The 24,348-nt window shown below is 39.9% G+C and overlaps 1 protein-coding gene across 1 annotated transcript in view; it reads left to right on the top strand.

The window, feature by feature from the left end:
• The window catches only part of STAC (SH3 and cysteine rich domain), a 71,998-nt gene that overhangs the window by 15,293 nt on the left and 32,357 nt on the right, over positions 1 to 24,348 (top strand). The window contains exon 2 of the mRNA XM_057376982.1: positions 7,822 to 8,098. Coding sequence (XP_057232965.1) covers positions 7,822 to 8,098 — 277 coding nt within the window. The remainder of the gene's footprint in view (positions 1 to 7,821; positions 8,099 to 24,348) is intronic.

Genomic DNA, 24,348 nt, shown 5'->3' with positions numbered 1-24,348 from the left:
GATAGTCAAGGATGATTAAACTTACATTCACAGTCACATTTGCTCCAGATTATTCATGAGAAGGAAAAGAAGCAAAATTCAGGTCCTATTATTATCACTCTTGAAGACTTTCAGCAGGTAGACACCAGAGTAGCTTCTTTTGCCTCAGAAGGGCTGCCTGGATCTACATCACTCTGAAACCCAGCCTTTTAATCTCCAAATTTCATWGTGCCACTTCCACTGCAGCAAAGATTAGTAAATGACTGAACCAAGAATAACCAAAGGGTAATCAGTGTTCCATTTAGAAGCTGAAATGGAAAAGAGCTGTCCAAAAAGAGATGTAAAATATGGGATTCCCAGAAGGGACCTCAGAGATAACAGTCCAAATGCCATCTACACCAAGAGGCAAGAGATAACATTCTTATAGAGGCAAAGTATGGAGATGACTGGCTGCTTAGCAACCAGGTGCCTGAGGTGAACCCCAAAGTACAAAACAAGGTAAAGTCTTGAAACTGAAAGTACAGGCTGATTCTTTAAAAAATGTAAAGACCATTCCTAACCCTCTCTTGTTTCCTTTGTGATCTTTCMTTTTGGTTTCAGGAGACAAAAATCRGGGACWGTTCAATGGTCAGACCATGAAAGGGAGAGAGGAGGTCTGCATAGAGGTCTGCACCAGCTAYGTTTCATAACCTGAATTATAAAGGATGTCCTGAAGTTGGTGCCCCCCATGTTATAACAGATATTTGGAGTAGAAATTTGGATTTAAATACAGGATTTGTAGTCCTTGCCTCTTCTGTTGAGAGAAGCAGCCCCTCCTTTGTTAGGTCAGCAGCAGAGCAGATCAAAGAGACCCAATATTTTGCAACCCTGATATTTGGGAATGACTGAGGTGTTCCTTAGTTTGATTTGCAAAGTGTTTTGATTTATGCACATTTTGACAAAGGAGGGAGAATTGATGATCATTGAGCTYAACACAGTGAACCCAGTAGATCTTTCTTTGGGACTGTTAATCTGATTTTCATCAATTGGATTATAGGCTTTGGAGTACAGAGTACAGATTCTCTGAAAGTCATTGTGACTTGTTGTCTTGAAATACTGAAAACTTGAGAAAGATTCTCTGCTAGAAGCAGGCTGAACGTAAACCATGGTGTAGTGATATTACAAACATTTTCCTCACAAAAATTAAACTTGAATCAAATCTGTTAGGAAGTTGGAAGAAATATTGATAGACACTATATCTCATAAAGATAATATCATATGCACTCTTTTCTTTAAGATTACTCTTTCTAAGAGCTTGATTAAAAGMAATTAAAGGAATACATCAAAATAGAGCTGTTAAAAAACATGGAAGGAAAAATTACATTAGAAATAAAAATGAAGAGTTCTGGTGTCGATTTTTCCCAGTTTTTGAAAAAAAACTCCTTACATTTTTCTTCATTTTTATTCACACAAGCATTTATCTTGCCTATGTTTCCACCTTCTTAAAAGTTGTTTTAAACTGTTTAAATGCTGTGAATCTTTTAAAGTTACTGTGGAAATATATTTTAGCAGGGAAGGTRATGTGAGCTCAGGGTAAGTCACAGTTGAAGAAAATCTAATAGAGTGTTTACTCTTTTTATGCCTTAGGACTAAGTAGACAGTTCTGAACTAATAGAGACAGAAAAGGATTTCCCTGAGATTTGATGGCAATTGATAGACTTAATAAATTGTGTTTCCTAAAATCTATCACTCTCTGGACTGCACTACTTCATTCTGTCATTTCTGATGCTGAATTTTGAAGAGATGTAAAAGAATTTGGATCACACGGGAGATTTTCAGGGCTTTAAAATCTGTTATTTCATGTTTGTCTCACATATTTGCCAATCCTGGTTCCTTGCAGTGTCAGAAGACAATTCACGTTAAAATGTAGGGTAAGTTCAAGCCAGCTGCAGGAGCAGTTGTTGAGAACTAGATGAATTTTTAGCTTTGTTTAAACGAAACCAGAGTCMCACAGAATGAGCAGGTCTGCTAAGCAAACAGCCTGTTTGGCTACATGTGCAGGCTGACTTCTTGATAATTCCAAGGTCTACTARCTAGAGATGCAAAAGCACAGCTGGCAAGGATGCAGTACATCAGGAGAGGGCTGAGGAYATGGGACACACAGAGACATTTGTAGGAGCAGTGACACCTGGGCATCCCTTCAGATTTCACGCTTTCAAACCCTGAGGCTCTTTCAAGGATTTTTGCTGCTRCGCTCTGTCATGTCAATCAGAGCATTTCATTGTAGTTTAGGACTCATATGTGCAAAACAAAATCACAGAAAGAGCCCTGCCTGGAAAGGATTATATCTTAAATGGGTTTGAGAATCCATGAGTGGATTTTAAAAAAAACAGTATAAGACAGGGGGGAGAATCTGAGGATGATGATCACAGCTTCAAGAGCAAAACAGAGAAGTTGTAGGTATCCAGTGAATCACTAAAAAYATTATTAGTAGCTATTATGGCAAATGTCTCCTCTTGGACTATTTCACTACAATATTCAAGCAGAAAGTTTGAATTCTTTACTTTTAACAACAATAAACACATTTGCTCAAACGTCAGCTATGCAATCTGTTTGGGAAAATACACAAATATAATACGTAGCAGATTCTGCAATAATGAATACTCCCTCTTTGTCTGTAGTGGATTAAAAAGATAGAGCTTCCAAGAGAGCTGGCTAGAGCAAGCACAACTACATGATAGGGCCAGATTCTCAGACTGTATAAATCATCTACAATTGAAGTCAGTTTAGCTAATTGTGCTAGCAGAGTATTTTGACTATTTATTATTTWAAAAGAAGATGCTAGAAAAGAAATCAGCTTTGCTTACAAATTTTATCATGGGTGCTTTGCCAATAAACAATACCACCCCTTAAGTATTAGAAATATCCTTTTATCTCGTTAATKTTATAAGACATGGTACTCCTCTCATCAGCAGGCAAACACATATTGTTTATGAAATTGCATACTGCCTTTAGGCATGTTACAATCTTATTTTTGCTCATTAAAATGCCAAAGCAGAGCATTTTCAACTCAAATCCAGCAGAAAACCCACTCTCGTCTGTCCTCAAAAATCACTTGCTTGTGTATCTCTCAGTTTTRAGAAGAAAATCATTAGCCTGCATGCTCACAAAAAGTAAGCACTCCTGTTTGAGCTGGTTCCCTGTTGGCTCTGGGTCAGCACAGCTAGCTGGAGCCCAGAAATGCCGCCAGGGTAGCTTACACCCTGGTAACATCCAGTCCTTCAACAATGCTAGTAAACAACAGAAGTATGTTCTGAGAGTGCTAATACAAATTGAATGTTCCTTGACCCAGAAAATGGACTGTACTCTGTAGAGGAGATGCCATTCATCAAAGCTTCGTTCCCTCCCTTATTTGAAAGGCTTTTGGTCTGAGTCCCTTTTAGTAATATCCCCTGTACCTGACATTCAAATCTACACRACATCATCTGAGCCTTGTGTGTTGAARTCTTTCTTTTATAAYAATTGRAGAGTCAAGTCATTTGGAAATTTGYTCTAAGAAGCTGCAAGGAAAAAGAAATGGTGCCTTACAGAAGGTGGATGTTTATCTCACAGCAGAGTGAAATCTGTCCACAGAGCATTTTTTGTCTGCCTACTAAACAAAATAGCCGCATTTTCTAAGACTTTCAGGATTCAAATGGGCTTGATGGCTCATTCCARCTCTGTTAATACCCTGTATTACTTGCAGTGGATCTAATGATRTTGTTAACACCAGTGTAAAGAAAGGGATAGAGAACAACTAGCAATATTTTTTTTTTTGTTTATTGCTAGCACAGTAACAATATAGYAACCAGCTGATGTCTGRAAATGAGGGCTTGGTTATATGGTCRGTCAGTGAATTAGGGTTGATAAGTGTGACTCATTCRTTCATATCTCCTGGGAAATAGTTAAGAGTGGAAAAGTACAAAAACCAATCTCCCCACTGGCCCACACTGCAGAGRTGCTTCTGCTGCTGGCAAGGATGGTTAGCAGTGACCAAGAAGGGTCTTGTGCACACTGGGAAATGGCCTGATGTGTGCGTGCTGGGTCCTCAACAGCCCCTGCTTCATTCTTCCCATCCGYTGCTACCGAGCCCTGCTGACTGCTCATGTGGACAAGCTGGAGAATCAAGGGAAAAATTGTTCTGGGTATCAGGGAGCACTTTGGAGGCTGAATAAAGTACACTACAGGGTGGGTGCATATCTTTGTAATTGCAAAGCTGGGGATTGTAAAACATCTCAAACTGCTCATACCTTTCCGATTTTCCCAGGAACTTCTTAAATGAAAATTGTAGAAAAGCATTGGGTGCTTTCAGTGATTACTTCAAATAAAGTCCTGGTGAGGGCAGGTGCAATTCCCATTCACAGTAAAAGCAGCGGCACATAGCTAGTACTAGGAATTAATCCGAGTAACTTATTTTGCTGCCTCCTGTTTTCTGCTTATAGCAGCAAAAGAGTTGTAGTGTGGGGGAATCAGGAACAGAGGARTGCTGATAACAGAGCTTCCTGATCCCTTGAACCTTGAACATTCAGTGACTTGGAGAAAATCTAGATTGTGCTGTAAGATACAGAAAAAAAAATGKTAATCGAACTCTGAGGTTGAGCTATTTCACTTATCTCTGTCTTGCCTGTGGGGTTGATGTGTGTCACTGAGAGTCTGTGAGACTGATAAAAAGCTTTTAACCAAAAACAAAGATTTTTCTCTTACACTAATTTCAAACCACAGTAACATCCTGGCTTTAGTATCAAATATTCATGTTTCTGAAGTGTCAACATTGTGAAGTCTCGTGATGCTACCACAAGTCTAGAAAACCTCCTGTGCTTTTGGGAATGTTATTTTTATTTAAATGAAAGCTAAAGTGCAGCCTTGCTCATTGGAAAAAAATGTGAAAGTCTTAGGAGATTTATTTCAAATACGTTTCTTAAAGCCTTTTTGTGCTTGGTTTAGGGGTTGTTTCAGTCTCAATACATGATTTTTCACTGAAGAGTTGAAGTACTGAGTGTAGAACAACCCTAGCCGCAGGGTGTTTTTCCAAAATTTTGTGGAGTTTCTTCGCAAGGTTTAACTTTGAACTCATTGACCCAGCAGAAATAAAGTATAAATAATAAGATTTGCATATGTTCCTCTCTATCAAAAGATTTGATTGCCACCTCAGGTGAATGTTATAGCAGCTCTATTAGGAACTGTGGCATTACAAGTGCATTAACTCCTTTTACAGCATACCAAAATCAGCCACATATTACATGCCTGTCTTGAATTACATTTGATCATTAATATGGCACAATTCTTGCAATAAAAAAAAATAAAAAAAAAGCAGGGATAATCCACAGCAGATTTCAAAATGAGGAGATGGTGATTTTTGAGTAAGGGAAGTGATGCTCACTTGACTGCAGCCTAATAATGGCTTAAGCTTTTATGGTTTCGTTTATACGATATGTATAACAACCAGCCCTTGCCCTTGCTCAGGCCAACTTTTCCTAAGTAAACAATCACATACCATTACCCTCTTTCAAATTCTCTCATGAGCCTAATATGAGAAAGGAAAGTTGGATCAGATTATAAAACCTGATGCCAATCTTCTGTGGCCCTGCATGCCCTGTATACTCTCACTTACACATGAAGGGTATAAAACATGCTGATCTGAGAGGTATTTTGAACAGTCCAAGTGTGTAATTAGCTGAGCAAAATGCTAAATATTGCCGATACTCTTCATTCTCTGAGTCACTTTTGTACACATATAACCTATTTGGGATGTAATATTCCCAGATTTCCTCTGGTGTTTTAGGTATGCAATGCGAGCCAAACATGCAGCTGTCTTCCAGTCTGAATGCAAATGCAAATGAGATCTGTATTTGGCTAACGAGAAGGATGCCCATCTCGTTTGGGAATTATTTWAACACACGAACACAGGATGGTTCTCAGAGAATTTCAGAAAGGACTATCAGTTTGTGCAGAGATGCTGCAAAATCTGTGRCTGATTTGCTCAACTCATTCTTGGATATTCATCCTCTGAACATTCTGGGTGGGAATGCACAGAATATGCACAGTTTCATGCTCACCTTAGCATTTRTGCATGTTTGGGCAAGTATAGCCTAAATGCTGGACTATTCTTCTTTGGAAAACTTGACTTTTCTTTGTGGGGGAGGAAAGGCTGCTGGTAGATCCCTTGGCTGGTAAATGGCTGTGCACAGGAGAATGGGATGAGGGTAATGTATGCAAAGCTTCTTGAGGGTACTGCATACATGGTTCAAACTAGCAGGACAGTGGTTTCATGATAAAACAAATGTTAAACATGCACAGCTTAGGTTTCCTTCTCTGGCAGGAGCAGCATTCTGAAATTTAATTAGCTTCCTGTGGCACTGTAGAAATGGATGGCAAATCAATAATGGATGCCATTTCAGTCACCTTGTGGTGTTGTAATTCTCTGTGTTTTGCTACACTAATTAGGTCTGACTTCAGTGAGAAACGTTTCAGGAGCAAGGGGGTGAATTATTGCTGAGTTCCTGGCTGTCACTGGGGAGATGAAGTAATCTCAGAACTGAATAACCTCACAGTGATTTCAAGAGCTGGTAACTTAACATCGAAGCAGAAGAGGGAAGATCTCACATTTTGATGGTGCAGTTTACAGTGAGTTTTGGGCTCTAATGGCTTAGGCTTCAGCTGAAAGATCATCAGAAACCATAAACTGCCCTTGCCTCATAGCTAGCATTTAATTACTTAATTGCTCTTATTTTCACATTCCCCTAGAGACTGAGAGTTTCTTGCAAATAAGTATTTCCATCATTTGGATCCAGGGCTCCTTCCCTGAACCCAGAGTGAGTTGTGGGTGAGAGAGGTGTGTGTGGGATGGRCCCCAGGCTCTGATGCCTCCCTGCTCCCAAAGTGACTGTGGAGGAACAGCTCAGGAAGCAGAATGCATTTTGCTTTCATSTAGCAAACCCAATGACTGGAGGCAATGGCAGCTCCGTGTCCATTTATTTGTCTCTGGGATTTTATGGTGAAACACTGGGTAGAGACCTGGTGTCTCCCTCTCCAGGAACAAGCTGCTTGTTTTGGGGGGTGGAAGAGAGGCTTCCCCCCAGAGTGCCTTGACTCTCCTCTCCAATAGCGTGCTGTCAGCCACATCATAAAGAAAAGACGGACTGGGAACAGAATCTAGAGAGAGCAACACTCTGAGACCACTAAGTTGGTGTGATGTACCAGTTYGATGATTTTTCAGGAAAGCATGTGAGCTCCTTCCCTTTATATTAGGGTGAATTATGATCCCAAATAATCATTGCTTCTAACATAAACAGTTCCTAATATAAACCATTCCTGCTGGTTAGCACAGGCAGCCTGAGCAACATGGAAAATTTCACTTGTTACATCACAGTCACCCAGAGAATAGCAGAGGCGATTGAAATTATTTTGCTGTGGTTTGAATAATGCTGAGTGAAAGGTGACACAGAATTATTGCACTTCAGAGAGAGCAAACACAAAGCAGATGCAGACTTGGCTTTCCTTTTACCTGGCCTTTGCTTGTGGGATATTGGAGTTAACAAACCCTCAAATTATTGTGGCTGATATCCTTATAGTTTCTGTTTCTCACCCATTGCCCTTCTCAAACTTATCTAAAACTGGGGGGAGGGTGAAGGGTGAGAGGATCACTAATATGGCACAAAATAATTTACAGATAAAGAGTTTAAGTTAACAAATCTAAGTTCAGGTGGTTCAAGGCCTGACAGTGGTTCCCAGGTTCACTTAGCCAAAGCACACCCTAAAACCAGCAGCCTTGCATTGCTTTTAAAGTAGAAAAAACACTGATTRTAACTGACTTGTTTGTTGCAGCTGCAGAAACTGAAACGATCCCTCTCCTTCAAGACAAAAAGCTTGCGGAGTAAAAGTGCAGACAATTTCTTCCAGAGGACTAAYAGTGATGTGAAACTGCAAGTAGACTTGATGCCTGAAGTGAGCACRAGCACTGGGCAGCTCCCCAACTCMGAGAGCCAGGCATCTTCACCCACCAGAGCCCAGCAGCCGTCAGAAAACAACAAGACTCACATCTTCCAGGAGCACATCTTCAAAAAACCAACCTTCTGTGATGTCTGCAACCATATGATTGTTGGTAAGAAACATTTGTTTTAAAATCTCATTGCGTGTCCATGCTAGAACTTGCAGGATAACCTTTCTCTAGCTTCTGTGAGGCCAGATGTCTGCTTGAGAATATTCATGCAGAGAGATTCTGGACTTATGTTGGATTTGTCACAAGCTAACACAAATTCTGTATTTGTTGACAGATGTCTTGCCTTGCAGACACATACTGTTATCACAAATTACAGGTGAGGGATTCAGCTGGAATCAAACTCCTCTGTCATTTAAGTTATACTGAGCACCAAGCAGAAGCTCTGTTGCTAAAAGCAGCAGAAATCCACATTACAAATGTGTCCATTATCGTCACTCTTTTCCACAGCAGAAATTTTCTCTCTTGCTCCTCATGTTTGCCCTCCAGTTCCCTGCATTGCCCTCAGTTCCCTTTCACTGTGGTGACAACACCTACCTGCCCTAGCTCCCCCACATGACACCTAAGGGACAAGAAGTAGCATCTGCTCGTGTGTGTGTGTGTGTGTGTGTGTGTGTGTGTGTTAGCTGTCTAGGACAAATATTTTGGGAGACCAGGTCAAAAAAACCCAAAAAAAAACAATTTACACTGCAGACTTTCTTGGGATTCTTCTACCTGCTTGCTGCTATGGACAAAACCTCACACTAACTTTATGGCTTTGAAAGATAGGCCTATCTGCTCTCTGAAGCTCTCCATGGGTAGATAAGTTAGTGCCAGGGACTGACTGATTGACAGACATAGAATAGCTAATTTTGTTATTGTCTCTAATGTGCAGAAAAAGCTCCCTGATGAGCCCTGATTGTAAGGTAATCTTCAGTGCAGTGTGAAGACCCAAAAAAACAGCCTTCATGCAGATCATCTACGTGCTGTGCAAGGAGAGGTCAAGAGAAAAGTGCCAGTGGCTGGAGGTGTGGAACATGCATGGCCAACACAGTGGGAAGCTGCAGGAGTTGCTATTCAGAATCTGATCCCAGCAACTCACATCCTCATGGCTAGAGTGTTGTGCACATGATTTGATCTTCTTACTTACTTACCATCTACTCATCCCAGCACAATGAAGCAGGAATTAATTCAGTGGCAGCTTACCAATGTGGAAGTGAGTGGCACAATTTCCAAGCTTTTAGGCAGGATGAGGAGTTAAACACTGTTTTAATTTCAAGTAGTAGTAGTACAGGGCTCTGAGTACAAAAGATTGCCTGTAACTTGTATACCTTACTGTAAGAAACTTGGCATGGAAGTCACTGCCTTTTAGGTATCTGTATGTTGAGTTCTTGAAAGATGCCAATAGGACTGCTCAACATTTCTCAGATGAGGGCGCTCAATGTTCCCCTCTTGGGGAGAGGAACTTGTGTTCTTTGGAAAAGGCACTGTCTACAGMACATTAAATCTGATGCAAGACAATCCTGCTTCCATAAATTAATTTATATTCTCACTGCACCACGGCTGTTCTGAATACAAGGAAACTGAGGAATTTTAATCCCAAAATTTTCATGTAATTTTCCAGTCTTTTAAGTTGGTTTTTTTTTTCTACTTGAAGTGGTAAAATAAATGAAAGAAAGAAGCAGTAAAGTATCAATACTAGGGAAGTTCACAGTCCAGAGATTGACAGGAAGTCTGGAATATTAGTTAGTTGAAATAATCTTATATATGGAAAAAGGCCCAGGACTTTTCTCCTTCAGTAATGTGGATGGATGTCCCGTCAAAAGTTTATTTTCACAAATATGCACTGCAAATATAAGTTCTTTGATTTTCTGGCARCTTCTTGTGAAGTTGTATGGAGATTAATATCATCACAAATCTGCGTGACTCAGCAATAGTATTTCAAAATACAGCTGCTCATGATGGATTATTGCTGGCAGCAAACTTTGCAGMGAGTAAATCCAGTTCATAAACACCCGTGCCCTTCTCCTTTGCTGGGCAATCTGTGTCCGCCTGGAATAGGAAAGTCCTGAAACACAACTCCAAGTTTCAAAACATCAGCTTTAACTCCCTGTGCTTTCTGAACTTTTTCTGTTCTCTCCACTGAGGGCTTCGCTTTTCTGCTTTGTATCTTAGCCACTTCATTAGCTAAAGAAGGTTTTTATAATTGCTGAAGAAGTTAATGTGACCTATTTTGTCTGGTAGCACACTGAGTCAGGTGAATTGCTCTGACCTCCTCCAGCTCATCTTTGCTTGGAGGTAAGGCAGAAAAGATGTTGAGTTTTACCTTATAATGCCTTAGAGTATAGATGCCCTGATTCTCATGGACAAACCTCTTCTCTATTCCTGCAATCTTCTCTCTTTGGCCCTTGCTGCAAAGAGAGACCATGCCTGGTTTTGCTATATCATATTYTAGGCAGCTTTGCAGATTTAGAAGTGACTGTTTGCCATTCAATTAATCCTTATAAGTTATGCAGCTGTTGGTTATAGGAACAGTGAAGCAAAACAAGCAGCTTTCAGGAAACCCGTTCCCAAAGGCAGACCGAAAAAGCTTCACATCTGTTCAGGGACTCTGAATTTATGCTTGAAATATGGGGCCTATTTGTCCTCTCTATTTGCAKTTTTCACAGGCAGTGACATTAAAGAGTAATGAGTCTATGACTTTAAATTCCTCATTGATGAGAATAAAGGCAAAGACAGATACRTGTTTTGAAGACTGGAGGAAAGAGTCCAGGAAAATCGTGTCTTGACTTTAGATGGTTTCAGTTTTGCCACCAAGAATGATTCCTGGTTCACCTTAAATGGCTCTCTGATCCATGAACTCAGCAGCTCTGCTTGGTACACGGCAGTGGGATGAGCAGTGCACAGCATGAATGTGCAGTGCCTGCTTCAGTCTCACTCGTGTGGCAGAATCTGTCTGTAGCTTCAGAGTGAACAGGACACTTGGAGCAGAGGCAGCAGGTTTCCTGTGCTGCTCTTTTCACGGCAAAATTACAGGACTTGAAATATTATCATACTACAAAAGAAATATGTGAATCTTCCTTTGATTCCTGGCCACTATGCGCCAAATATTGCCTATGGGATGCAATATAATCATTATATATACCAGGAAACCTATTCTTTCAAATGTTTTTCATGCATCCCATACATCCATCGCATGTTTTGCATGCAATGCAACATATTCAAAAGAAGATATGTTTACTGATTTGATTTCAAAAAAAAAAAAGGTATTAATAATGTGTTTCATGCCTCATATTAAAGGCAGGAGTTGGAGTGCTCCTGCAAATTGTATTAGACTGGGACTCAAGTTCCACCTCAGTAAACAGAAGAAAAATTTGATACAGAAGGAGTAATTTTCTGTCAAATGAAATATGGGAGGAAGTTTCACATTTGAGAGAGCTTTGAAGAGTGCATGGAGAATCCATTTTATATTAATAAGGCCTTCTTACAGCTTCTAACACTCCAATAAAATCATCAGTTCTAATAATGAATTCAACAGTAATAATTCACASGATTTCAGAGCAAATCAATAGTGTGCTGGAGCAGACTCTTTACTCCTTTCTCCCACTCACTGTTTTGCTGCTGTGAGTGCCTAGCATCGGTTAATTCAGGACTGAGGGTTCAGYTCCATGGAAAGCTACATATTTCCCTAAACATATCCACCCTTGAACATCCTCTCACAGTACGACTCTTCAAAAACCATTAATTTGCTGTTCTTGGTAGTAGTATTTATCATRCAGTAGTATTTATCATTATTATTTTAATATCTAACCCCAGCAAGGGAAAATTTTGAAAATCAAAATGTCTTGTGGAAAGTGTTACTAGATCATCGTTTAGAAGACACTGGTTTCATAGTTTTTTTTTTTATTTGACATCACAGTGAAAAGAAAACCAAGTCAGAATACCTGAGTTTACTTTCTGTTATCTACCATTTTCTGTGTTTAGCAAGAATGTGGTAAGCTTTGGCAGCGRCAAATTAGGGGAGGCAAAACTGCCTGGCACCAGCAAAGATAGATACTGTTAAATTAATGTTGCATCAGATTACAGTCTTAAACTTTGTTGATCAGAAGCAAATTCTTGCTCCTCTTCAGTCTCTGGTGTGTCATCAGTCATCTCTGTGACACTTCACTCTTGAAGAAAACATGATGTCAGTACTCTATAGTTGAAAAACATTGTGTTTTTTAAGAAAAACCTCCATCTGTAGACTTCTCAACRTTTTACTCATTTGCAGATCATTTCCTGTGCTGATTCACATGGAAAAAATTTTATTTTCCACRTATTCCAAGCATATTACATGCAATTAATGTATTCCCATCTAAGCCAAATATAAATGATGCACCAAAAAATTAAGGCACTTTGCTTTTAAAAATATACTTTAAAGTCAATCTTTCAAAGCCATGTTTTAAAGAAATAGCTTCTCATTTATAACATTATATGTTTCTTTATGTTTCTAAAGTSTACTTAGCTGTTTCACTCCATTCTTAACCTTAACTATAGCATAGAATTTTAACCAAACACCTGTTTTCTTGGGCATAACTATTAGAGGATGTTTACCTGGAAGAAACTTGCAGAAAGACAAAAAAAATTGTGATTTGCAATGTCCAGTAATAGTCAAAAGCAGGTCCTTGTGGAACACGCCACCCCTGGCTTAGGTACCTGAGATACAGATGTTCTCAGAGCAACCAGGTTTCTGGTTTGAATGCACATTCTCCAAACCTTTGCAGCTCTGGAGGTAAATAACTCAATACCTGCCTTCTCAGGGACCTAACCAGATTCTAATTAGAGAAACCCGTGGAAAACAAGTAAGTAAAAAAAAGATAAAACCAAAATATATCTGTAGCATAGTCTCCTTTCAGTCTRTTAATCAATACTGCTTAAGCAGTGAAATTATGTTATCCCATCAGTATTGACTCACTCCCACCACCGTCTGTTCTGGTTTAGCCAGTCATTCTGGAGTTTCAGACAGCCAAAAAAGTACCATGAATAATTCTTTCTCACCTCATCTTTTWAAAGCAGGCTGCATTTCTTTATTTCATTGTGCAGTTGTGGCCGCTAGAACTTCCAACCCTTTTTATCCACAAATATGTATTGTAACATGTCCAGAAAGTTAGGCTCAAAGTTGATAAATTGGCCAAGCTTTTCAATTGCAGGAATAAAAAGAAAGAAAGAGGTCTGGATTGAAGTTATGGTTCCTTTTTCYATTAGATCCTGCATTTGAACTTCTTCTCTTAGACTATCAGGAACTGCAACTAATAAGTACTGGAAAATCTCCATGGTTAGAGGAAGTGTTTATATAACTGTAATTTATGTGGATGTTTATTAAATATAGAAAAATTTCACAGGAACTATGACACAGTGCTTTCTGCCTCCAGTCTGATCAGCTCCCTCCTGAAAAATGTGCTTGACTCTTTTTAAGCTTGCTGCATCACTTCTATAAGTAGGCATTCTGGCTTGGTCCAAACCTGCCAGCATTATCCAGGTAGACAGAGGCRCAGTAAACAGTCACAGATTGATCASCACTTTTTGGCAGCTAGACAGAGCAGAGGCATTCCTGGAAATATGACTGTAACTGACTGTTTTTCTATGGCTATGGTAGTTTGGAAGATTCTTAGGACAGAGATCTTAGAAAAAACAAACACATAAACAAAAAAGGCGTTTTTATTGATTTAGCAGGATGAAGGAAAAATAATATTATTCATTCAATCCTGCCCTCCGCTCCTTCCAGTCTCTCTGTCATGTCCCAATCCAGATGACCTTGAGGGAAGAGATTTGTGATGTCACTTTATCACTGTGGGAGTTGTCCCCTCTAGAGGAGAGCAAAAAGATTCCAGCAAGGAGGACATACCCCTGGAGCAGGGCTTGTGTAGTCACAGCCAAGCCCTCCCACATCTATGCTCCAGACGACACACTATTACTATTACAGTATAAATTTGTGTGTGAATGTTGTTTGTTATTAAGACTTCCCCTATGGAAAGAAGCTCTCAAAAGCAGCTGAATCCAGACTCCTTTTGTTTCGATTGTGAGGAAAAATTATGAAATTGTGCATGACCAATGTGATAGCTTTCTAAGATGGCACTGCTGGCTGGGTAGATGAGGGGAGAGTGGCGGATGCTGACTGCCTTGATTTCAGCAAGGCTTTTGACAYTGTCTCTCATAACAYATTCACAGGCAAACCCAGGAAGTGTCAGATGAGTGGACATTGGTATGCACTGAGAACAGGCTGAATGGCAAGTCTCAGAGGGTTGTGATCTGGGACACAGAGTCTAGCTGGAGTCCCATAGCAGCATCCCCCAGGGGTTGGTACCAGCCCCAGTCCTGTGCAACTTATTCATGATAAGGTTTCATCCTCAGCAAGTTGGCTGACACACAAACCCAGGAGGAGAGGCTGATATCCCAGAGTGTTGTGCTGGTGAGACAGCGACAGCCTGGAGAGTTGTGGGGAGGGGAAGCTCCAGAAATTCAACAATGGCAAAAGCASGGTCCTGCACTTGGGGAGGAATAACCCCATTCACCAGAACAGGCTGGGGGCCAAACTGCTGAGAAATGGCTCTGTGAGAAGGACCTCAAGGGGGGACAAGCTGTCCCTGAGCCAGCAGTGCCCTTGGGCCCGAGGAGACCAATGGTGTCCTGGGGTGCTTTATGAAGAGCATTGCAAACAGCTCAAGAGAGGTGGTCCTGCCCATGTACTCAGCCCTGGTGAGGCCTCATCTGGAGTGCTGTGTCCAGTTCTGGGCTCCTCAGTACAAGAGAGACATGGAGCTCCTGGAGCAGGTCCAGGGGAGGGCTACAAAGATGACTGGAGACCTGGAGCACCTCATTTACTGACTCATTTACAGGACAGGCTGAGGGACCTGGGTCTGTTTAGCCTGCAATAAAGACAACTGAGAGGAGACCTCATCAATGTCTGTAAATAGSTAAAGGAGGTTGTTCAAGTGGATGGAGCCAGGCTCAGTGGGGCCCAGGGAGAGGACAAGGCACAAAAAGCACAAACTGAAGCAGGGAGATCCATCTGAAGACAAGGAAGAACTTCTTTACTGTGAGAGTAACAGAGCACTGGAACAGGCTGTCCAGAGAGGTYGTGGAGTTTCCCATTAATGGAGATGTTCAAAGCCCATCTGGCCTGTGCAACCTGGTCTAGCAGAACCTGATTCAGCACAGGTTTGGACTAGATGATCCCCAGATGTCACTTCCCATACCAGTCACTCTGTGATTCACTGAAAAAGGGTCATTGTGTAACTTTTTCAATAACTGGTACCAGGTGCCATCCCATACATTACAAAATGATCCACAATCCCTGTCTCTASCTCCTCCTTCCCTCCACTGAATTTACTCCTGGATTTGGGAGACTTCATTTCAGTTGACAGCAATGAATGGCTCTGGGCACCTAAATCTTCCRGCACTTTTGAGAGTCAGCGTGAGGAGAGTTGCTTAAGTTATCTCCATCTGCTGTATTAAGGTTTAGGGCAAACAGAAACATTGTAATTTTTTTAAATACATCTGCAAAAAAATGGTGCAAATACTCATTTTACCCTATTACTGTGAGATTGACCCTGGCTTCTCCTACAATCTCTTTCCTGAGTTCATAAGTCTTCATAAGTGTAGACCTTCCCYCTTCTGAGTGGAGCCCTTTAAGAAGGGCTAAACAAAAGTTCTTAGTATGCAGTTCACTTTTAGTTATACACCAGTCAGGTATGAGTAATACCATCTGGACTCTCCAAAATTTCCAATCAGGGGATAGTTTGTCTATTAAAATAAGTAAGGTGGGAATAAACAGATGTAAAGGTGTAGAAATACATATGGTAGGTGCAGYACATGTGTGCTACATCTACTTCTACTCCTATTTTTATAAACATGACAAAAAGTGACCAATTCATACAGYTTCACATTTGCAGAGAAGCTACAGGGGGCCACACTTATCCTTGCATYACATTATTATTTTTCTTTGTTAACAAAGAGTTAAACATACTTSAAAGCAAATATTGAAAAGCAAATATTCAGTTTGTTTATCCTCTGGGAGGGCTTCCTCCTCTGAGATGAGGCAAGAATGTTATCAGTAAATTGGATAATCAGGAACTGCTTAGCTGAGAAAAGAGGGTGGAAATATATTTTAAATTCTAATTTGTCCTTGAACAGCATCAAACATGTTTCACATTTGTTACTAGATAATTTTCAAGCTCACTTTAATTTGGGGAAAATTGSTATTAATATGAAACTGCAGTTAATCCTCAGTCAAAAGAGACACTAAAAAAATGTTGACCAACATTTGCTGTTTAATTAGATGGAAAACAATAAACATTTCTAGAACATCTACACTCAGTATTTTAATGTGATGTTAGCCATGGTGATTTTTAAACAAAAACTACATTAAAAACCACCAAACACTCTACTCAGTAGAGACCATTGTGCCTGGTACCAGAACATAATGGCAAGCTCAATGTTTTTTAAAGGCCAAGGAATGAAGCAGAATGCAAGTGAGGTTTTTATGTCCTGCTCTGTGCTTTTCCAGMTCTCACATGGGACATTGGGTGTTTACAGATAAGCAAATTAAGTACATCCTCTTTAAAGCTGACCTTCTTGTAAAAACAWTGTTTTTCTCTTTAGAGTTCTTGTCTACCAGAGTGTCGCTGTTTTGTGGATAATTACAATGCTGAATAGCTGACAAAAGCATTATCTAGAAGCAAAATTATTAAAGCTTTACCTTACTACRAGTTGCAGAAGTCCTAAAATGAGGCACTTAGCAGAAATGCTTTYTCAAGAAATAGAGCACTGCCATCATGTAGAGTAAAAAATGCCTGCCCACGTTTGCTGGTTGCTGTCCTTAATATAGAAGGATGTCTCGGAGAGCAGTGATCCTTGTGGCTCACATGGAGCATCGCATGYTTTTCTGCTTTGGTAATATGAGTGCAAGTAACTGCAACTTTACCAATKCTCTTCTCCAACTGCCAAAATTTTMGTTTTCCAGCTATACACAAGCCWGAGCTCTTTTCCTCTTTGACATAATTTTATCTTACACACTGAAGAATGCTGCAAACACATGGGTCCCGAMTTCTAATTCTGAAGACAKGCTCAGTTTAAAATGACATGCAGTTGAACACTGTGATTGCATGGTAGTTTCCTTTATAACATGCAGGAGTGATCTGTGTTCATCTGCACATCTGTGTACGTCTATACATCTGATCTGTGTTTTACTGCATACTGCACAAGGTGAGATATTTTCTGTCTTGCAGTGTTTATTACACTGTAATAAATTCCAGTGTGGAAAGCATCTGGATACCAGGTTTTATTGAAGAAATAGTGACATTACAAATTTTYCCCTATTTTTTCTCACACTAACTCTCTCCCCACCAGCCTTTCGTTCCCTTCCTTGTAGGAGGGGTCACTATTAGTGATGTTGGGCAGAAAGCCATGGTTGTTGCTGCTGTGATGCTGCTTTGCATCTCAGGCACGGTCCCTGGGCATCCCCTGGCACTGATGTCCATCACTGGACGTCCATCACTGATGTACAACATTGATGTCCATGGCTTCCTCATCTTCAGAACCTTCCTGCATTTCTCAGACTCTGCCCCCAGCCAGGATCTTCACCTTCCTCTCTGGCATCCTTCTGCTTTCTGAGACCACTTCTTCCTTTGAGGTCCTCATCTCTTGACACTAAATCCTTCTGGAAACCAAGTTCCCATTTCCTCCARTCCAAATATTGTATGTGTATCGGAACAGCATACAGCCTTTTAACTAGTGCTCTGGTCTCCTGTCCCTATTAACTGGAGGGTTTGGAATACATTGCTGTTGTTTAATCAAAATGTTACCAACATTACCAGCAGCCAACAGTGGTTGCATCTTGCATATAGCAGCCTCCTGTCTGAGAGTTCAGGGGTTCACCCGTGCACTTACACAGTTACCTGCTGCGCATTCCTGGTCACAATTTCAGCTGCTCTTTGCCTGTGACAGCTCCCAAATCTTACTCTATGTATTGACATTCAGCCTTCTGACACATCAATCTGCTTTTTTGCTGGACTTTTGTTGCATGTTACAGCTTTGTACTCTGCAGAGCTGTACAGCAGACTGATACAGCTGCCAAGCCTTTTGCTACCCCTCTGGGTATCCTTACCCCTCCCCGATAGTGGTTGCACAATTATGGGCAATGYTAATTAAGGTTTTTGAATGATGAACCATGAAGCCATGCTGTGCAAACCAYATATGTAGATGAGAAAAGGTATGACTTGGGTTGGCTTGGCTTGTTCCTCCTGGAATCCAGGGTGAATTCGGACAGTGAAAATGTTATCTAGGTATGGACAGTTTATAAGTGGTGCATTGAATTGTTCCTGTTGATGGACAAAATCTTAAAAAGCAGATTTTTGGTGCTTTTGGTTTAAATATTTATAAATAGAGTTAAATTTCACCTTAATGTCCCTATTTTTTTTCATTCCTCAGATTCACCCTTGGGCAGGTAATGTTCTTTTTGCTTTGCTGAGCTATATAAACTTCTGTACAATCATTTGACAGAAGTTTTTCCTATTCAGTTAATCCATAATTGATGCTACATGGACATGTACCTGTAGGTGTGCTTTAGGCCAGTATTGCTGTGTGTCAAGTAATGAATTCTCYCAGGTCGTAACAGAGAAAGCTGAGATTGCCTCTCTGAGCAGATGACAGTACTTAATGAAGTGTTTTTACTGCCCAACCTGTGTGATTTCACTGAAATCAGTAACTATTTCTGGAAAAAATATTACCAATATCTGCACCCCATCAACCTGCATTTGGTGTGAAAGGTTTCACTTGAATGGTTTTCCGTTGGCTGGACATCAGGAAGAATTCACAGAAAACATGATTAGATATTGGAAGGGGCTGGCCAGGGAAGTGTGGAGCCACTGTCCCTGGAAGTGTTTAAGGAAARATTGGATGTGGCACTTTTCCAGTGATAAGGTGATGCTAGCTCATAGGTTGATTCCATGCTCTCAGAGGTCTTTCCCACACTAATTGATTCTGTGATCCTCTGATCCCATATTTCTCACGTGGAAACTGAAACACACCTTGCTATAAAATGTGCTTGCAAAATTCTGAAAGGTAAAAGCACATTGTAACTATAGAAATAACTTCCCTGAAAAGGTGCTTCAAGACCACAAAGGACATGAAATATCTTGGCTGAGGACAGACTGTTCTTTTGTTCTGTAATTCTTCTCCCACATTTTCAGCAAGCTCACAGTCCTGATCTTAATTTCGTATCATAGTTTTTATTCATATTTCTGGTTTCTGTTTTCCAACTCCTCTGCAATAGTACAAGACCCTTGGAAGATAAAGGTTTTGGCACATGTATGCAGCTCTACAAAATTCAACTGCTTTTTCAAAACATTCCAAAACACAGGAAAAAAGGCTGCAAAGGGATGACTTTTCATTTCAACACCTGTAAAAACACAGGTGCAAATATCCTGAACCTGTCAAAACAGAGATCTTCTTTGAAGCCTTTCATCACCTTCACCTCAAGAGGAGTTACTTAAGATGCTATGTTTGCTAATACTGCTGAGTCCAAGATCAGCCACTGATCTCTGCTTGTCTTCATTTGAGATAACACATCAAGCTTAATTTCTCCATGTTACCTTGCCCTGTTCAACTCTGGCACCATCACTTCCCATAGGCAAGTCTATGCCTCTCTTTGAAATATTTTGCTTCTCAACAAAGCAGCTCAGTGCAAAGTCCTACAAACACAGGCTCATCAATCTTGAAAATTATATAGGAAAGTAGGTACTGATACATCAATGTCAGTTTGTTCAGAGCAAAGAATATTAGACATGATTTAGCATGTTTAGTGTTTAGAGGACTGGGATTTTTTTCTTTCAGTAATAGCTGTTAGTTTATTTACCATGGCGTTCCAGCACCCTAATTAACATTTAGATGATCAAAAACCTGAGATGATATTTTAAGAAGTGCGGAGGTGGATATTTCCTTTCAGGGATAGACTTTTATAGAAAAGCTGCTGAATATGTGAAAAGTGCATTTCAAAAAAACTTCTTGYGGCCAAATTTTTAAAAGATTTTATTTTAGCAGGGATATTTTTCATCTCTATAACAGTCTTGCAGAAAAACCTGCCTATTACTGCCTCATTTTTTTCTCAGCATGTCATTTCTAAAGAAAACTATGTCACTAGGAAGTCAGTTCTAATTTTATGCACTGTTTTGTAGCCTGCCTACATGCAAGGCAACTTTTCTTGCTATTTAAACATTGGATATTGTTATGGAGAAACTGGGACTCAAATGGACCCACACCTCTCAGTAACGTACAATCTAAAATTTATTCACTTAACAGCATAGGTACCATGATTGGATATCAAGTCCTACTCTAGAGAGCATAAATATACAAATTCCATCTCCTCTCCACAACCCATTTGGTTTAGAGTGACACAAGGTGGATTCAGGCAACAGGACACTTCAGACCTTGCAGCTTGGTCCCAAGTTCAGAGGTTCCTCCACTAACTCCAATGTTGTTGGATGTCCCCCATCCCAAGACATTATTGATTTCACACACCCAAAACTCTTTACATTTTGGCTGGCAAGTTTAAGTGTTTAAAAAAAAATCCTACGCACAACTTAATAAAGAAAAAAATGTCATTACTAAAGAGCAACTCTGTGTCCATCCATTTGAATTCCCAGTCAGGCATCAAAAATAGTGGTTAGGTCATAGCTGGATTAGCTGGAGGTGACAGTGTCTCTGTGCCTCTTTCCCTTCCTATTTCTCTCTTTTATAGACCTGAATCNTCACTGAAATCAGTAACTATTTCTGGAAAAAATATTACCAATATCTGCACCCCATCAACCTGCATTTGGTGTGAAAGGTTTCACTTGAATGGTTTTCCGTTGGCTGGACATCAGGAAGAATTCACAGAAAACATGATTAGATATTGGAAGGGGCTGGCCAGGGAAGTGTGGAGCCACTGTCCCTGGAAGTGTTTAAGGAAARATTGGATGTGGCACTTTTCCAGTGATAAGGTGATGCTAGCTCATAGGTTGATTCCATGCTCTCAGAGGTCTTTCCCAMACTAATTGATTCTGTGATCCTCTGATCCCATATTTCTCACGTGGAAACTGAAACACACCTTGCTATAAAATGTGCTTGCAAAATTCTGAAAGGTAAAAGCACATTGTAACTATAGAAATAACTTCCCTGAAAAGGTGCTTCAAGACCACAAAGGACATGAAATATCTTGGCTGAGGACAGACTGTTCTTTTGTTCTGTAATTCTTCTCCCACATTTTCAGCAAGCTCACAGTCCTGATCTTAATTTCGTATCATAGTTTTTATTCATATTTCTGGTTTCTGTTTTCCAACTCCTCTGCAATAGTACAAGACCCTTGGAAGATAAAGGTTTTGGCACATGTATGCAGCTCTACAAAATTCAACTGCTTTTTCAAAACATTCCAAAACACAGGAAAAAAGGCTGCAAAGGGATGACTTTTCATTTCAACACCTGTAAAAACACAGGTGCAAATATCCTGAACCTGTCAAAACAGAGATCTTCTTTGAAGCCTTTCATCACCTTCACCTCAAGAGGAGTTACTTAAGATGCTATGTTTGCTAATACTGCTGAGTCCAAGATCAGCCACTGATCTCTGCTTGTCTTCATTTGAGATAACACATCAAGCTTAATTTCTCCATGTTACCTTGCCCTGTTCAACTCTGGCACCATCACCTCCCATAGACAAGTCTATGCCTCTCTTTGAAATATTTTGCTTCTCAACAAAGCAGCTCAGTGCAAAGTCCTACAAACACAGGCTCATCAATCTTGAAAATTATATAGGAAAGTAGGTACTGATACATCAATGTCAGTTTGTTCAGAGCAAAGAATATTAGACATGATTTAGCATGTTTAGTGTTTAGAGGACTGGGATTTTTTTCTTTCAGTAATAGCTGTTAGTTTATTTACCATGGCGTTCCAGCACCCTAATTAACATTTAGATGATCAAAAACCTGAGATGATATTTTAAGAAGTGCGGAGGTGGATATTTCCTTTCAGGGATAGACTTTTATAGAAAAGCTGCTGAATATGTGAAAAGTGCATTTCAAAAAAACTTCTTGCGGCCAAATTTTTAAAAGATTTTATTTTAGCAGGGATATTTTTCATCTCTATAACAGTCTTGCAGAAAAACCTGCCTATTACTGCCTCATTTTTTTCTCAGCATGTCATTTCTAAAGAAAACTATGTCACTAGGAAGTCAGTTCTAATTTTATGCACTGTTTTGTAGCCTGCCTACATGCAAGGCAACTTTTCTTGCTATTTAAACATTGGATATTGTTATGGAGAAACTGGGACTCAAATGGACCCACACCTCTCAGTAACGTACAATCTAAAATTTATTCACTTAACAGCATAGGTACCATGATTGGATATCAAGTCCTACTCTAGAGAGCATAAATATACAAATTCCATCTCCTCTCCACAACCCATTTGGTTTAGAGTGACACAAGGTGGATTCAGGCAACAGGACACTTCAGACCTTGCAGCTTGGTCCCAAGTTCAGAGGTTCCTCCAGTAACTCCGATGTTGTTGTATGTCCCCCATCCCAAGACATTATTGATTTCACACACCCAAAACTCTTTACATTTTGGCTGGCAAGTTTAAGTGTTTAAAAAAAAATCCTACGCACAACTTAATAAAGAAAAAAATGTCATTACTAAAGAGCAACTCTGTGTCCATCCATTTGAATTCCCAGTCAGGCATCAAAAATAGTGGTTAGGTCATAGCTGGATTAGCTGGAGGTGACAGTGTCTCTGTGCCTCTTTCCCTTCCTATTTCTCTCTTTTATAGACCTGAATCTTTTTATCCTCTCCTTTTTRGTTTTTTCCCTACTTTAGCATAAGTGCCTAATATAGTTATGTTTATAGTTAGCATAACATCATGTTGTTACCAACATTTGCAGTTTTCTTTGAAATTTCTCCAGGCTGTAGGGCTTGTTTTCCCTCTCCAGCCATTAATCTTGTGTTGGGACTTGGAACAACAGGCAAAAAGCRTCAGCCAGCAGTGCTGTGGCCATAGCTGTGCTGGCCAAGAGGATGATACAGGTTCCCTTTGAGTGTGTGTGACAAGCAGATTCTCATTTGCATTCCTTAGGAGAAATGTGATTTTCCTGAAATGCACAGAAGTTGGTAAATTACTTTTGTAGGAAACACAGGCATAAGAAGTCGGAATCAAATTTTGCCTTCTTCCCTCTTGTCTTTCTCTGCCCCCAAATATTTCCATTTACCCATATTGGGGTGTTCTGTTTCCATTTAGGCTTCCTACAAAAAGGGCTTAGATTTACAAAAGTTATGCAAAAGTGTGTCCTTTTAGTGGTATTTAAGGTCATGTTATCAGAACAGTTTAAGATTCAATTTTCTGTGGCTGTTCTGGAAAACCGAGACAYTGGTTTAGATATTCAAATGGGAGCTGACCCAGTCACAGAGTATTTCTAGCAAGGTGTTATTAAACATGACCTGCTTCTCAAAACAATGCCTCATTCCAGACCTAGGTGCCTGGATCCATTAGCTGATATCTGAAGAAAATGACTGGGCAGAACCTCATTTGTAAGTTTATTTAAGAGCTACTTGAGGATTCTGACATCAAATTTCCTCTCTTCTTTTTTTTTTTTTTTTTTTTTTTTTTTTTTCTGTTTTTCTTTTTTTTTTTTTTTTGCTTTTGGTTTTTTTTTTTTTTTTTTGAAAAAGGAATACCAGGCTTTACAGACTGGGAGATAATTGATACATTAATGAATAGAACACAGAGAACATTTGTTCAAATGTGTGGGTTTTGCCCTATATGAATTACATTGACACTACTTCATTTGCTGGAAAGGACATGCTCAGTGTTCATGGACACTATTAAGTCAGTTAAACATACCTGATATTTTCCATTCTAAAAACCCACTTATAGAGTTTGCAATTTTTACAACTTAAACACCAGCATGTAGGCCAAAACAGTGCAATTTCACCCCTTAGTCCCTCAAATGAGAGCCATCTCATACAAGTTTTGGCAAAAGACAAAGACCGTGAGCCCATAAGGAAGCTCATGAAGCTATTACTCATATTGTATTTGGAATAAGGCTCATGTGGTACTCCAGAGATGATGCTTAAAGATCACACTGACTTAACACACTTGACTGAAGAAAATAAGAAAAAAAATGTTGAATAGATCTGTCCATCCATCAAACATTGTCTGCCATGTTTGGTGAATGGAGTAGTGTGCCTTGAATGAAAATAGGGAAAATCACATCCCCAGACTGCAATCAAAAAGTGATTGAACAGAACTTTGTTCTGTCCTGCTCAGTATTTAACAACTGGCTGCAGTAACCCCAGTAAGGGTCTTATGAGAAGAGG

The sequence above is a fragment of the Malurus melanocephalus genome, unplaced genomic scaffold, assembly GCF_030028575.1.
Source record: "Malurus melanocephalus ecotype Western Australia unplaced genomic scaffold, MMel_1.1 scaffold_297, whole genome shotgun sequence".
Taxonomy (NCBI): domain Eukaryota; kingdom Metazoa; phylum Chordata; class Aves; order Passeriformes; family Maluridae; genus Malurus; species Malurus melanocephalus.
This window is presented reverse-complemented; position numbering and strand designations above follow the sequence as displayed.